General features: G+C 40.3%; 2 protein-coding genes across 2 annotated transcripts; one reads left to right on the top strand and one right to left on the bottom strand.

The window, feature by feature from the left end:
- The first annotated feature begins 4,703 nt into the window (after positions 1 to 4,703).
- Positions 4,704 to 10,038, top strand: FAM180B (family with sequence similarity 180 member B). Its single transcript, XM_081335286.1, has 4 exons — positions 4,704 to 4,809; positions 5,167 to 5,418; positions 7,383 to 7,450; positions 8,970 to 10,038. Exons 2-4 carry the CDS (start codon positions 5,298 to 5,300, stop codon positions 9,417 to 9,419), a joined length of 639 nt encoding a protein of 212 aa, XP_081191412.1. The 5' UTR covers positions 4,704 to 4,809; positions 5,167 to 5,297; the 3' UTR covers positions 9,420 to 10,038.
- Positions 10,039 to 13,393: 3,355 nt separating this feature from the next.
- Positions 13,394 to 15,244, bottom strand: C1QTNF4 (C1q and TNF related 4). The gene has a single exon (XM_081314891.1). It carries the CDS (start codon positions 14,757 to 14,759, stop codon positions 13,638 to 13,640), a length of 1,122 nt encoding a protein of 373 aa, XP_081171017.1. The 5' UTR covers positions 14,760 to 15,244; the 3' UTR covers positions 13,394 to 13,637.
- Positions 15,245 to 16,050: the final 806 nt, after the last annotated feature.

Raw genomic sequence — 16,050 nt, 5'->3', positions numbered from 1 at the left:
TGTCAGGAGTATCTATAGGTAGAAAGTTGGGAACCTATATCATAGAACTGGACTGTCGGGACTGTGTGTCATTCTGAATTATAGCTATAATGATGCAGCCACCATTACTCGGAACATTAATCAGAAAAAGCCTTCCCGGGATTTCAGTGTCTGTTACTGCGGAATATGGGAAGTCATGAGTGAGATGCTTGCCATCTGCCAGCATATATACGCTTTTTCAATGTGCAAGAGATTCCAAGCTTGAAATAGTTGCTCCAAAAGCTTCAGGTTGGGAACAGAATCTCATGGCTTGACAGCATTGCCTTATACTTTGTTAACACTGTTTTGAGAGTTTTGAGAACTTTTAATCTTGTAACTTCTTTTGTAAATTGCAATAAGCTTGGTTCTTAGTATTCTTTTTCAGCAAAGCCAGAAAAATAAGAGGAGCTAGTTCTATCTAGGCTGCTATTGGCAAAGAATAGAGTGAGAAGACCAAATGGGAAAAATAACTGCTTATTTAACTTAAAGACAGATGTTGGCTGGGTTCTAATCATCGGCTCGCCTGACGCAAGCAGGGAGTTATAATCTGCAATTTTGGATGACCAGCCCAAACATAGCCACTATTAAAGACTGATCTTGGCTGCCAGCCAGCTATTGCAACTTGTGATTGATGTGTGCAATGAACTGCGCTGGCCATGAATGTTGCTAATAATGTTCTTCTAGTTTTTAGCTTGTAACTTGTAAAATGGAACATATACCTGATTTTGTTGATGTGCTTTGAATATGTATACTAAAATGTCAAGGCCATATTACTTTTTTGTCTGCTTGTTGAGTATTGGTGCCAGATTGTCAAGTACAGAATTGTGTCTATAATTCTGCACTAGGAAGAGAAAAACAGCTTGAAGTCAATAGTCAAGTTATTTTTTTTCTTTTTTTGCTGCTGTCCATGGACTCTCTTCAGGTGAATAATGCCACATTCATTCTTTGCTGGAGTTTCTGTGAATGTTTATGCAAGCAGACTGGGAAACGTGTTCTTAAAGCTTTGCTTCCATTGTCTCCTATGAAAATGTAAAAATTGCATATAAAAAAACCCCAATCACCTCTTTTGCTATTTTTTTCCCTTTTAAGCCCGATGGCAAGGTCTTGATTACCATCCTTTCTGCTATATAGATTTGGATTGAAAAAAGAACAGTTGGTTTGCTTTCTTCATTCTAGCTGTTCCACACTTGAAATGTTTCAAATTTTCTTCCATGTGGAACACAGGAGAGAATATTTCAAATTTTGTTTATTTGGAACACGTCCAGTTCAAAACATTCTGATCAGAGTATTTTGCATGTAATGAGTTTAGAAAGTTACACCAAAAGAAGGATGTTATGATAAAGTTGTGGCGAATGGAACTGGAAGCTGAAAAGTTCTGCAAGCAAAGTATTTAACTTGACTTCAAATAATTAAAAATGTTCCTTACCGCTGGGATTTGGAGCAGCATCTGGAATACAGATGTTTTAAGTTACATTAATATTTAATGCACATTAAATGTTAGAAATCTGCAGCAGCATGTGAAATTTCTAGAAGGTGACTGGATGTGGAAATAATCAATGAGCTTTGTTTCTTAAGAGATTGGGGTGCATGAATCTTCCTCAATCTCTCTCTCCTTTTGTAGATGATGTGAAACAGGCTTGCTTCCCCATCATTTTGGTCTCCAGATGTGGTAGAAGAAAATTATGTGGCTCCCTTAATTCCTTCTGTCTTGAGCAACAGTGGCTATAATTTAATGTATCTGGACTGATTATGGTTGGGAAAGGAGAACACTTGAATGTTTTGTAGTATGTTTGCAATTGAAGCAGATTTCCCTCCCTACTACTCTCATCAGTGGTGAAAGCAATAAAGAGAAAGATAATAATAATAATAATAATAATAATAATAATAATAATAATAATAATAATAATAATAATAATAATGAGAAGAAGAAGAAGAAGAAGAAGAAGAAGAAGAAGAAGAAGAAGAAGAAGTTGGAAGGGACCTTGGAGGTCATCTAGTCCAACCCCCTGCTCAGGCAGGAAACCCTATACCCTTTCAGACAAATGGCTGTCCAGTCTCTTCTTAAAAACTTCCAGTGTTGGAGCATTCACCACCTCTGGAGGCAGGTTGTTCCACTGGTTAATTGTTCTAACTGTCAGAAAGTTTCTCCTTAATTCTAGGTTGCTTCTCTCCTTGCCAATTTCCATCCGTTGCTTCTTGTCCTGCTTTCAGGTGCTTTGGAGAATAGCTTGACTCCCTCTTCTTTGTGGCAGCCCCTGAGATATTGGAACACTGCTGTCATGTCACCCCTCACTCTTCTCTTCGTTAAACTACACATACCCAATTCCAGCAACCGTTCCCTATATGTTTTAGCCTCCAGTCCCCCAATCATCTTTGTTGCTCTTCTCTGTACTCTTTCTAGAGTCTCGACATCTTTTTTACATTGTGGTGACCAAAACTGGATGCAGTATTCCATTTATATCAACAGTTCTCCTAGAGGAAAACGGTGCTGGAGGAGATCAAGCTATAACTTCTTTGGATGATCCTAGAGAGCAAAGGGTAACGCGTGCTGCTTTAAAACGAGCAAAGAAAATAAAAGAACAAGACCAGCAAAAGTCTTTGGAACTTCCACAACGTACTTACAGCCAAGCAGTGGGAGGAGCACGGCCTAAAGAAGATAGTCCTGTCAAAGCAGTGCTCCAAGAGCTTTGGGAGGATATACATGGCAACTAAATTTTTAACTTGGAACGTTAATGGACTAAATTCACCACAGAAGAGGAAGAAAGTTTTTCAATATTTAAAACAATTCAAGATAGATGTCATATGTTTGCAAGAAACGCATATTAGAGTTTTGGATCAAAAGTATTTATCGAATTCAAGGTTGGGTACGCAATTTGTTGCTTCTGCAATGAATAAGAAAAATGGAGTGGTTGTTTATGTTAAAAGCACCTTAACAGCAGACTTAATTGAAGTAGATAAGCATGGAAGATACGTTATGATAGAGCTGCTGTTAGAAGGTAAAAAGACGCTTTTAGTTGGACTATATGCACCTAATATACACCCATACTTGAACTTAATGTTTAAAATTAATTAAAATGAAACAATATTACTTTCAATAACACGTTTAATAATTTCCCCCCTCAAGCCCACATTTTGGTAACAACTTTGGAAGTTGGAGGAGGTCATTACAAATCTTTTGAGAGCCCCATGAGACCCTGGAGTCTCTAGGTTTGCATCTCATTTCTATTGAAAGGGCTATGACTATGTGGTTCATCTTGTAGCTACCAAGTCTTAGTGGAGTCATGGTGAACTTTTTGTCCTCAGCGTGTCACAAATTTGAAAAATGACTAACTTGATTTTGTTGGCGTGTGCCTCAGGATCTGTTGTGTGATGCTTACCTTCGGACAGTGTTCTCCTGTTGACAGCCAGAAGGCCTATGGCCTACTTGAGGCTGCTTCAGTCACACGAGGCCTTTGTTTTTGTTCCTGCTGGCTCAGGAATTCTGGGAGTTGAAGTCCACGAGTCATAAAAGTCAAGGTTGCCTACCCCTGGTTTAAGAGAATGCTCTTCTGTGGCCTTCGAAAACCATGCAGTATTAATGGGGCAAAATTGCCCAGAAATTGCCTTATGGGGGAGATGGGAGATAAATATTTTTAATTTAATAAATAAATAAAATTAGGCCCCACTTTTTATCAAGTGGAATTCATTCTGTAACTGCCTTAGTCCATCTTCCACCAGTTCTTGCTATGTGACCAGCCCATTTCCATTTCCACTTGGTGAAAAACATCTAGAAACGAGACCTAAAAGAAGGTGGATTGATGACATCAGCAAGTATTATGGGCCCAATTGGCAAAAGAAAGCTCAAGATCATGTTGGAAGAAACCTTCATCCTGCAGTGGATAGATCAATGGCTAGGATGATAATAGCAATAGCAATAGACTTATATACTGCTTCACAGTGCTTTACAGCCCTCTCTAAGTGGTTTACAGAGGCAGCATATTGCCCGCAACAGTCTGCGTCTTCATTTTACCGACCTCGGAAGGATGGAAGGTTGAGTCAACGTTGAGCCGGTGAGACTCAAACTGCCAACCTGCCGGCAGCCGGGAATCAGCATTCTAACCACTGTACCACCAGGACTCATGATGATGCAACACTTTTGTGTGATTTTTGGAGACTCCAGAGGCTGTGCAAGGACATTCTTGCATGGCATCCTCAGCCTCTGAAAATCACACAAGAACTGGGCATGCTTTTGAGAATAGTTGTTGAGTGTTGGCGAATGCTGGCATGTCAGCCAAAACATCATGGTGTGTCTCCTTTGACGTGTGACATAGATTCACCATCACTGTCCTAGTACATACCTTTCATTCTTTCAGTCACTCCAGCTGCAGAAACACAAGGCTTCAATGTCTCGTAATCCTGTTCTGCTGAAATAATAATAATAATAATAATAATAATAATAATAATAATAATAATAATAATAATAATAATAATATAATTGCCAGTCAATTTGAGTGTTCCGTTGACTGAGTTTCATGTTTTATGAGTAAAAGTTTTATATAATCATCATCATCATCATCATCAACATCAACAACAACAACAACAACTGCTACCCAGATGGTTTCTGAAACTTTATATAGGATGTACTCACAAAGAATATCCAGCTTCTTTCATGTGTGGCAGTAGTCCGGCTGATGTTAGAAGATGGTGGGGAGGGCTGTGTTATGTGACTAGGTTTCCTTGAGGGACACGGCTCTGGATTTGGAGAGAAGTGACTTTCCAGTGAAATATGTGTGCTGGATCCACCCTCCCATGGTATGTAAGGATTGGTCTTCTGTTAAACTGCTGGAAAGCAAATGTTAAAAGTAATGGTTTAAACACAGCAATGCAAGCTGTTGCCTGTCTTGAAGGGAAGCATCTTGGCTTTTGAAAAAGGGCTTGTTATGACTCTGTTTTAAATATTTAATACGAACTCTTAAGTTTCTAAAGCATGCACTTTGCTTTAAGAGCAAAAAAATTAGTGTCCTTTCCATTAAAAAAAAGTCAGAAACTTAAAATGAAATGCCAGAAATAAAATAAGGAACAGCCTGGTGCTCCAAGTGGGAAATAAATGGGACTTGTGTTGGCAGACAGCTCTTGAGCATTTGCACTGTGATGGAAACTACCTTTTAGGAACAGAAGTCAACTGCAAACTCTTCCCAGCACTGGAACAGAAGCAAAGAAACTATTCCAGCAGTGGCCTCTGGGATTGAAAAGAGGGGGAAAGAATTTGCAGTAAACAGAATTATCTTCACCCAATTTGTATGGCCGCAGAAGGGACAAAGATTCTTTTCGAAATGGCTCAAAATCTCCAGCTTCATTTCAGACCTTCTGTCTGGGCAGTTCTGCTTCTCTTTGTGATTGCTGGATCCCAGAGCCAGACAGGTAGGTTGTTTGTTTGTTTGTTTATAAAATTTATTGGCCACCCATCTTGCCACAGGGTAATTCTGGGTGGCTTACAATATTAAAAGATAAAACTATACAAAAACCTGAAAAATATAAATCGAATACTGTAAAGATCCAAATACTGAGCCTCAATTAAAACACGGGGATGGAGGGGGAAGGATAAGAAGGGGAGGGCTGTTATTAATCTATCAGCCACCCCCAGTGTGAATCCCCTCCATTGGAGCACCAAGCCAGTTGGCAGAGCCAGGTCTTGTAAGTTCTTGCGGAAGGTCAGGAAAATTGGAACCAACCTCACTCCGGGAGGCAAGATGTTCCGAAGGGCTGGTGCCAATGGCAGAGAAGGCTCTTCTCCTGGGCCCCACTAGCTGGATTCCAATGGGGCCCACAGCATGCCTCCTCTGCTGGCACTAAATTAATTAACTTAATTAATTACACTAATTTAGAACTGAAGATATAATCTTAGAACTTAGAACTTATTTTCCTGTTTAAGATATTAGATTTCCTGTTTAAGTTCTAGAATAAACATGGGCAGATTTTTCCTTGAAAGAAACATTTCTTATAAACTGAGAATATTTATTCATTTATTTAGATTTTTACGGCCGCTTCTGGGCAGAGTACATTATAAAACAAAAACAGAACGATAAAACAAAAGCAGAATGATTTATCTCCATGTATAACTTCTAATAGTTTCTTTTTGGCTGCTGCTCTCTTTTTAAAATCACATCAGAATTGTGGTTCACTTCCTTTTCAAAAATAAAGAATGTTGAATTATTGTAGAGAATATGATTTCATTATAAATGGGTTATGGAATGTGAAACAGTTATACCTGGGACAGATGAAGATGATAATGTAAGAAACTCTAAAGATTAGTCATTTTCGCTCTTAGAGGCAAAGAAATACTTGCCAGTGACAACTTTCTTTTTAAAAGTCATGGTAGGCTGCCTGAGATGATAGCTATCAGGACCTAATCAGTGTCATTTTATCAGAATATATAAAACATAGCCTTTGAGCCTCAAAAGTTATGCATTAGGAAAAAATACATGGTTCTCCAAACCAAATGTCACTCAACATTAGAAACATCTGTCTTTAATCGAAGAGCCTGTAACTCCCTCTGGAAGAAAGTATAGATTTCTTCAAACAGAATTGCATGATTTAGTTATTAAATGGTAACCATTGCTGAAGTTAATGAATTTAGAATGAAATCTTGATCACCATACAGTATTTTTCTATAAGCAGTCAAAGAAATACAACAATTTATATTTCTTGTATATATACTGCTCAAAAAAATAAAGGGAACACAAGATAAGACATCCTACTATTAAATACAGTACATTGTGTTGTTTAAGTGTTCCCTTTATTTTTTTGAGCAGTATGTTTATTAGCTTCACCTAGCAGCTTCCAAGGAGAATGTAAGAAATAATTTTGCTCCGTCAGCAGTTGTGTAGTTAATTCTCCACTTTAAACTCCTAATTCTAAAATGACTGTTGTGACGGTGAGTGGAGGATTAATGGAGATAACGTTGTCTCAGAAACATTTGTCTGTCTGTTCTAGTGATGCACAGGGCAATAAGGATAAGGCCAAGACTTTGCCTTTGTTAGAACTGCTCAGATTCCAATCACCTTATTTATATTTTGCTTAAAATAGACAATCCCAGAACTCTAAGGATTGTAATAATTGCACCAAAGCATCAGATAAAGCAACTGCCAGCCAATGAAGCTTCCATACTTTTGTGATGCTACTCACAACTTAGATGTTAATACTTCTTTTAGTTTGTAGGTTCTCATGGGGTAACTAGCTGTGAATAGGAGTGATCTGGGACCTTGGTGAATTATAACATTGCTTTAAAAGCAAATCAGAAATCACTGCCGATGTGAAGGCAATTGGTCAAAGGATATTTCTTAATCCATGAAATAAAAATGTATTTTTATTTATTTATTTTCTAGATGAGCAATTTCACCTTAAGAACCTGACAGATAAAGATACTGAAGAGAATACTGAGATCATATTAGAGGTAATGAAAGCAAAATACATCTCTTTAGCAGAAGAATGGAGAAATGCAGTACTGTTCTCCAATGTGGGATTATTGCTCCTTATTATTCTCTGGCGTTTATGGATTTTTGCCTGCAAATTGTTTGCTGCTATCATTGGATTATCAAGTTTATATTAATTACTATTCAAATGATTCTTCTTCATATCCTAGTTCTGCAAGATTTGATAGGGTTGTTGTTCTTTAACAGAAATCATTTTGCTTGACAGCACTGGGTTTATTTAAACTTTGTATGGCTAGGGATATCAAATTAACTTTTATTTAAATTAAGGCACTTAAGTTTCAGATGAAATAACTTCCAAAACATTAGCAGAGGTCTCTCCAGCTTTATCCCACATTAGATCCAGGTTCATAAATAGTGCAATTGGCAGATCACAGACCTGTGCTGTTAGATGGGTTGATAGGTGACTAAAACCTCTCCACCCCTCATTGAAAGCATCACAATACTTGGAACACACACACACACACACACACACACACACACACACACACACACACACACACACACAACACACACACACACACACACACTCCACCTTAAGAAGAGTGGCCAGTGCTTGCTTTTGCTGCCAGCAAGTAATGCCTGGTATGAAGAGAAACAAAGGTAAAGAAATCCCACCCATCCCTTTTGTTAATTTGTTCTGCCAGCTCAAGGACTGGTGAAATTAACTTTTATGGCTGTGACCTGTAACACTCTTTTAGCAAAGAGCCAGGAGATGGCATCCTGGAGATAATTCTGCACATTAGGTTGCTTCTGAAGGGGAATAATCTGAAGGGGTAGATAATGCCTCCCAACCTTGGTCTTTAGATAGCTTTTTTTTAAAAAAATCTATATTTATTAAATTATATGCTGTCTATCTCCCTGTCATTGGGAGCCTTGGTGGAGCAGTGGGCTAATGCCTCCTTAAGTAACACCAGCTGCCTGCAATTAGTGCAGGTTCGCATCCCACCAGGCTCAAGGTTGACTCAGCCTTCCATCCTTCCGAGGTAGGTAAAATGAGGACCCAGATTGTTGGGGGCAATTAAGCTGACTTTGTAATAATGCCGCTTGGGGTGTGTGTGAAAGCCCTAATAAGCAGGCATATACATAGAATGAAGGCTACTGCTAAGCTTGTAAGCCGCCCTGAGTCTTCGGAGAAGGGTGGGATATAAATGGAATTAAAATAAAAAAAATTATTATTTTGTTTTGATAATTACTGTAAATGAGGGGATACATAAATATTTTCGATACATATATAAAATGTTCCTTAACAGGCAATGAAGTATTCAGTTTTAACCACATTGGTTTTAGTGTTGCCTAATCCTGTTAGCAAGTTTTCATGCTTCAGAACAATGAGCTTCACTTTGCATGGTTTTGTTCAGTGTGATATCTGAAAGCAGGCTGTAAGTTAGATAGTTGTTCAGCACTGAATATCACCCAAGCTCAAATTTAGAGACTTGGAAAAGGTCTCTGCTACTCCCTCATACTTCCTCTTTTTTTCAGTTACTTTGGGGAGGAATTGAAATTACGGCAAACGAGACCATCAAGATAGAAGATGAAGAATTGGCCTCTCTGCGTCCTGCAAAGCGCTTACTCTGGCTCTTTCAGCATAAAGTTCCCAAAAATCCATCAGGAATTGAAGAATACCTGGATCACTTCTCTCAGTCCGACACCCCTATCACTCCAGAGGAATTTGAGCAGCTTGTTTTCACTACCCTCTTTACTGCTTACCAGATTCGGATTGTCCAAGGCCTGGATAAAAATCTGTGGATCAACCTTTTCTCTCAACTGGTCAGTGAAATCCTACGGGAGCTCTGCAAACAATTCTGTCCTCAGGAACTGACTGATTCTGTTCAACATTTAGCCTCCAGGCCTTGGCAAGAAATGCCTGTCTATGTCAGTGCATTGAAGAAATTGTATCAGCCCAGCTTCGTTATGACTCAGGGAAACTGATTTTCATGCATAAAGGGCCAAACTTCTTTCACCCCATAATATGCACACTAAAATTCGGAAATAATGTACATTTCAAGTTTTTTGATCTCTGTAGCATTATCCTGAGACTCTGCATGGACCAAAGTAGCAATCTTCCTGCTTTGTTTTCCCAAGTTCAGTCCTTTGTTCTTGAATGTATCTAATTTAGGGGAACCTTTCCCAATGACCTTGAGATATACTATAATTTACAACTCCCAGTCATAACTAGTATGATAAAGAATTCTGGGACTTATAGCCCTGACAATATGGGGTAATGCCAAGTTAGAGAAGGCTGATCCAGGAGCCTGAACACGGCTCTCCCTCTTTCCATAGGTGTCCTATTCAGAGATTATTTTTATGCTACTTTTTTACTTTTTCCGCTGGGGAGGCCTCTGCCCTGACAATATGGGGTAATGCCAAGTTAGAGAAGGCTGATCCAGGAGCCTGAACACGGCTCTCCCTCTTTCCATAGGTGTCCTATTCAGAGATTATTTTTATGCTACTTTTTTACTTTTTCCGCTGGGGAGGCCTCTGCTGTTGGCTAGGATTGGGTTTCAATGAAATCAGGACTATATGTCCCTCCATGCTAACTGCTGTTGGAGAACACAAATTATCTTCTCATGTAGCATAAATGATAATAAAGCAGATGCAAAAGGAAGATCTTGTCATGATAAGAGTAATGATCTATTTAGCAGGGTAATTTTAAGAAAGCAGTGCTCAAGCAACAACATTTCTTTCACTGTCTTTCTGTTACATTGTTGCACTGGCCGAAAACTTTACAATTACAAATACAAACACAGGATCTGCATAAAGAGGGAACAGAGAGCATCCAGAACATTTGAAAGAAAGAGTTGGGCTGCTGGCGGTGTTTCATCAGGCAATTTAAAATGCTAAATATCTATCGCTCGGATTCGGACCGGTCTGGACTCTGACTGGGCAGAGTCTGACGATCAGGACACTGGCGGTCTTGTCGATATCATCTGGGAGGAGTTTGATTCTGTGACTCCGGAGGAAGTGGACAGGATCATGGGGAGGCTGAGCACCACCACGTGTTTATTGGACCCGTGCCCTTCCTGGCTGGTCTATGCAGCCCGGGAGAGGACACGCAGCTGGTTCCAGGCAGTTATATCGGCTTCTCTGAGTGAGGGTTGCTTCCCCGCCGTCTTGAAAGAGGCGGTGGTGAGGCCTCTCCTCAAGAAGCCTGCCTTGGACCCAGCTGTATTAAACAACTTTCGTCCTGTCTCCAACCTTCGCTTTCTTGCGAAGGTTGTTGAGAGTGTGGTGGCGCATCAGCTCCCTCTGGTCCTGGATGAAGCGGATTATCTAGACCCGTACCAATCGGGTTTCAGGCCCGGGCACAGCACGGAGACGGCATTGGTCGCGCTGGTGAATGATCTCTGGAGGGCTCGGGACAGGGGATATTCCTCTGTTCTAGTCCTATTAGACCTCTCGGCGGCTTTCGATACCATCGACCATGGTATCTTGCTGCGGCGTCTCAGGGGATTGGGAGTGGGAGGCACAGTTTTACAGTGGTTCTCCTCCTATCTCCGGGGACGTTCGCAGTCGGTGTTGGCAGGAGGGCAGAGGTCGACCGCGAGGTCTCTCATTTGTGGAGTTCCTCAGGGGTCGGTCCTCTCGCCTCTCCTGTTCAACATCTACATGAAACCGCTGGGTGAGATCATTCGTGGCTTTGGAGTTGGGTATCATCAGTACGCTGATGATACCCAACTTTTCCTTTCGACCCCAAACCACCCCAGTGATGCCCTCAACGTGATGTCCCGGTGCCTGGAGGCGGTTCGGGTCTGGATGGGGAGGAACAGACTCCAGCTCAACCCCGACAAGACTGAGTGGCTCTGCATACCTTCATCCCGGGTTTATTCGGATGTTCCACCTTTGGCTATGGGGGGTGAACTATTACCCCCCGTAGATAGGGCTCGCAACTTGGGAGTCCTCCTAGATTCACGGCTCACCCTGGAAGACCATATAGGAGCTGTGACTAGGGGGGCCTTCGCCCAGGTTCGCCTGGTGCGCCAGTTGCGGCCCTATCTTAGCCGGGATGATTTGTGCACGGTCACTCATGCGCTCGTGTCCTCTCGTCTAGACTACTGCAACGCTCTCTACATGGGGCTGCCCTTGAGGACCACCCGGAAGCTCCAACTGGTACAGAATGCAGCCGCGAGAGTTGTGTTGGGAGTCTCCCGATACTCCCACGTTACACCGCTGCTCCGTGAGCTACATTGGTTGCCAGTTGTCTTCCGGGTGAGATTCAAGGTACTGGTAACAGTGTTTAAAGCCCTTCATGGCATGGGGCCGGAGTACCTTAGGGAACATCTGCTGCCGGCATCAAGCTCCCTGCGCCCTGTGCGTTCCCACAGAGAGGGCCTCCTCAGGGTGCCACCGATCAGAGAATGTCGATTGGTGGTCCCCAGGGGGAGATCCTTCTCTGTGGGCGCTCCGGAGCTGTGGAATCAGCTACCGGTAGAGCTCCGGATGGCGCCCGATCTTCGCTCCTTTCGTCGCGATCTCAAGACGTTTCTGTTTGTTCAAGCCGGCCTAGCCTGATGGGGATTGGTGGGGTTTTTAGTCTTGTGTTTTAATTTTAACTTGGTGTTTTAGAACTTGATTCCAACTGTTTTAATATGGGCAATTATTTAATCTTGTTTTAACGTTTGTATTTAGTATTTTATTCTGCCCTGTGAACCGCCCTGAGTCCTCAGGGAGAAGGGCGGTATATAAATATTATTAAATTAAATTAAATTAAATTAAATTAAATTAAATTATTTGTTCATGATTAATAACAAGTTTTACACATATAGTAAATGAGGTGAGGGCATTACATATGTTCGCCCTGGAAACTGGACACTCTGAAGGCTATGTGATATTTTAAAATACAAATTTACAAGGTCATGACTGTATGATCCTAACTAAGAAATATTTTATATTGTCATCTTAACTTGATTGCTCATTAGTGAAATAGATAACTGGTTGGAACAGATGGTTATGCCTGGAGTCTCCAGTTCTACCCTTTCCCCCAAAAACAACTTCTTTGTGGGCAAAATAAAATATAGAAATGCTCTAGCAACTAAATCCTTAAACAACTTATCTTTTAGGGTTTTTTTTAATATAGTCACCAAGGAATGTACCAGAGAAGAACTCAACAAACGTATCTTTTTATTTGTTACAGCTGTTGCACTTTGGCCATTGTAAACCGTCATATAAAATGTGTATATAATTTCCTTTTGAGGCATATAATTCTCTGTTGGGCTGCTTTTGTAATAATCCAACATGCCAACACACAAGTGTGTATTTTAACTGATAGATCAAGCCGTTAAAAATATCCATAGTTGATTTACCAGGTGGAATCAGTTTTAATCACTGATCTGGTTAAGAGATATTTCTTGGATTTTTTTTGAAAAATGTTTTGGGTCTGATGTATTTCTGCATTAGATGGAGAAGACTTAAATAAGCCTATAAGGTAATATTTCCTTTTAATACTAAATGATGAATAGCTTCGTTGATAAAATTCGATTCCCTGTGATCATTTTGTCAAGGATTTGACAGTACACAATTTTTTTAAAATATCCAGTACTTTTTAATTTATCAAACATCAAATGATTTTTCAATTATTGGAGATACACTATAAACATACCACACATTTAAAGCTTGGGATCCTTTTTCATGAATGGAAAGGTTTGAATATTGCGACATCAAATGTACAAATACACACAGTCCTTTTAGTTTCAGACTTTATTTGGTGTTCTATTATATCTGTCCCTCTCTTGTGATGCTTGCCAATAGTTGAACAGAATGTAATCAGTTCTCAAACGTTCCGCAGAGGGAGCCTTTTACTGTGTAAACCTTTTCAGCATTTAAAAAAAAATTCTTTATTTGCATATCTCATTTATTCCCCCACCTCACCCCCATTCTTTTATTCCCCAAATTGTCTCATGCTTTAGTCTTGTGTCTAATAGTAATGATGAACAAAACACACCAAGTTGTGAATGTCATTCTAGGGATGAATGAGAGAAATCACAATGGCTCTGCAGGCAGAAACACAAGGAACGTGTCCATAAGGAATACACTGGACATATAATAGCATGCTTGTATCTTCTCCTATGAAGAGTGATATTTGTCCAGGACCTGCACAAGAGTCTGCTGCATCAGGATTACTCTTATGCCTCTTATGTTGCATATGCGCATTTAGAGATTTGACCCTGGAGAAATGTTGGAATTTGAAGAGGGTTTTGTCTTGGTCTCTGGATAGACAAGGAAGCCAGTGAAGGTTATGTATTTGCCATGATTGCTGTAAGCACCATAGCCATCGTGCTGGTGACTGTAGAGCCAGACAATGTCACCAGACTGAAGAGGAAGCATAATGCTCTGGCTCTGCATCTCACGCCTTTTGGAGTGGTTGTCATCATAGATCATGGCCTGAACTTCATTGTGGTTCTTCATCAGCTTTACTGACATTGTTTTGAAAGGCATTTTACCAATGGTAAAGGAAAAATAGTAGGCGCCTGAAACACGACATGTGAAGATGCCAGTTGAAAAATTGAAGTCACTCCCAATGTTTACAAACTCAGTGTCAAATGTGATGGGCTCATGCTGGGTTTGCTTTTCATCCGATCCTAGGAGGCTTTCAGAACGGGCGGCTGAAAAGGCAGAGCGAGGGTCCTGTGGTCTTGCTGGTTCATCGGAAAGCAGGAGTCTTTCTGAGACTTGGTTTTGGTTGATGGACAGCTGCTGAATGACATGAGAGGGAGTTTGAGAAGGTTCTTTGCCTAGTTCTGGAGATCCTACTCTATTTTGAAAGTAGCTAGAGGTGTCTGGATAAATCAGGTACCCATTGAAAGTTGTATAGGGGCCCACATTGCTATACAGGGCATACTTTGGATCCCCGTGTAAACGTAGCCACACAGTATCACCATAGTCCAATTGCAGCATGGCACTTTGGCTAGCCACTTTTCGCTCTTTACGGTGATGTTCATCATATACAATTGCCTGCACTTCATTCTTGTTTCTCATTAGCATGACGGACAAATTTTTCTTGGGGTACTTTCCAACAGTGAAGGAGAAATAGTAGGCTCCAGGGATACGACATCGAAATAGTCCAGCTTTGGGGTCAAAGTCATCCCCTATGTTTACATAGACCTTATCAAAGGTGATCACCATCTCGGTGCTTCCTTCCATGCTGCTGGTCCTAGCGACAGAGAAGGCAGACCGGAATTCAGTCCCAGAATCAGCAGGGAAGCCATATCCAAAGGAGCAGACCAAATGGAAGAGAAGGCCAAAGGAAATTTGATCTTTCCGCTGGGTCATCATATCTAAAAAAGAAAAAAAGAAAAAAAAAGAAAAGGGAGGGTGGGGAGACAATTTAACCAATGTATTCAAAAACTGCTTTTCGATCTGAGAGGAGCCTTAAAGTTCCACCTACTTTTGTGTAGCCAATAGATGATATTTGAAACCCAGACACTGCTAGATCTGATTGTCAAGCTTCAAAGAAACCTTATGATGTTTCAGCCATTTCTGTTTCTTGGTTTGCCTACAGATCCAGGGGGGAAGGGGGGGGATGAATGGAATGTGCATTTGCAGGTTGTGAGCTGTGAAGTCTGGGAATCAAGGTCATTCATATTATTTATGAAGTAACGATTGTCTCATAACAATTGTCTGATGTTTAATTGGGGAATATATGACTTGCACTATCAGGGGAAAGGAGAATTTCTATTCTTTTAATTTACTGTTCTGGCACCAATTTAGCCAGACCTGGTTTTCTATTCATCAGTGCCAATATAGTGTGCTCAATAAAGTTTTGCATTAGAGATTGGAATGTCTCAGCTGTGCTTACTATGTTGGGATCATCAGTCGGAACCTTGACACTGATACCAGCTCTTCACTGGAAGCATAATAGAAAGAAGTATTTTACACTGAAAATGCAATAGGATATAATACTTAGTAAACATGCAGAAGACATTATCAAAGAGTATGTCTGAATATATGATGTCGCTATTAAATCTCAAACCTGAAGAAATACCTGTTAATCTGCAGAAGCATACTATAGCTATACCTTTGTCCTCATTGAAATGCATTTAGATAGACTTAATTTGGGAAGAAATTAGGTTTGTACTTAGCATTGACAGGATGTCTCCAGACAAATGTTTTGAATACTAATTTTGTATCAAAATACTGTTGCTGGAGTAACCCAGTTGAGTCTTATATGTAGTTCAGTTTTTAAAACATTCTTAATTCTTTTTTCCCTGTCTAATTTACCACTGTAATCTTCTTTCAGTTTTCAGAAATTATTAAGGGCTGTGTATTATAATTATTTCATTTCATTTCATTTAGCTGGCTAGGCAAAAGCCAGCTTGAATATTCAGACGCTGATTCTTTGTCCTATTACATTCACTAGATTAAAGAAGAATGCAGAACTGAAATTGCCACTTTCTGCCTCTTCCCAATTCCCACCAAGTGGGCCTAAGTGACACATCTCATTGCCAACAATAATAAGGATGAATCGAGAAATCTGAAAAATGGCTTGTGTGTGTTTGGGTTTGTCTGTAAGAATACAAAGGGAAAAATATTCCTATCATAAAACAAAATAGGTTGTTAAAGTATT

The sequence above is a fragment of the Vipera berus genome (assembly GCF_964194415.1).
Source record: "Vipera berus genome assembly, chromosome: 1".
Taxonomy (NCBI): domain Eukaryota; kingdom Metazoa; phylum Chordata; class Lepidosauria; order Squamata; family Viperidae; genus Vipera; species Vipera berus.
The sequence above is the reverse complement of the archived record's forward strand: the minus strand, read 5'-3'. Positions and strand labels throughout refer to the sequence as shown.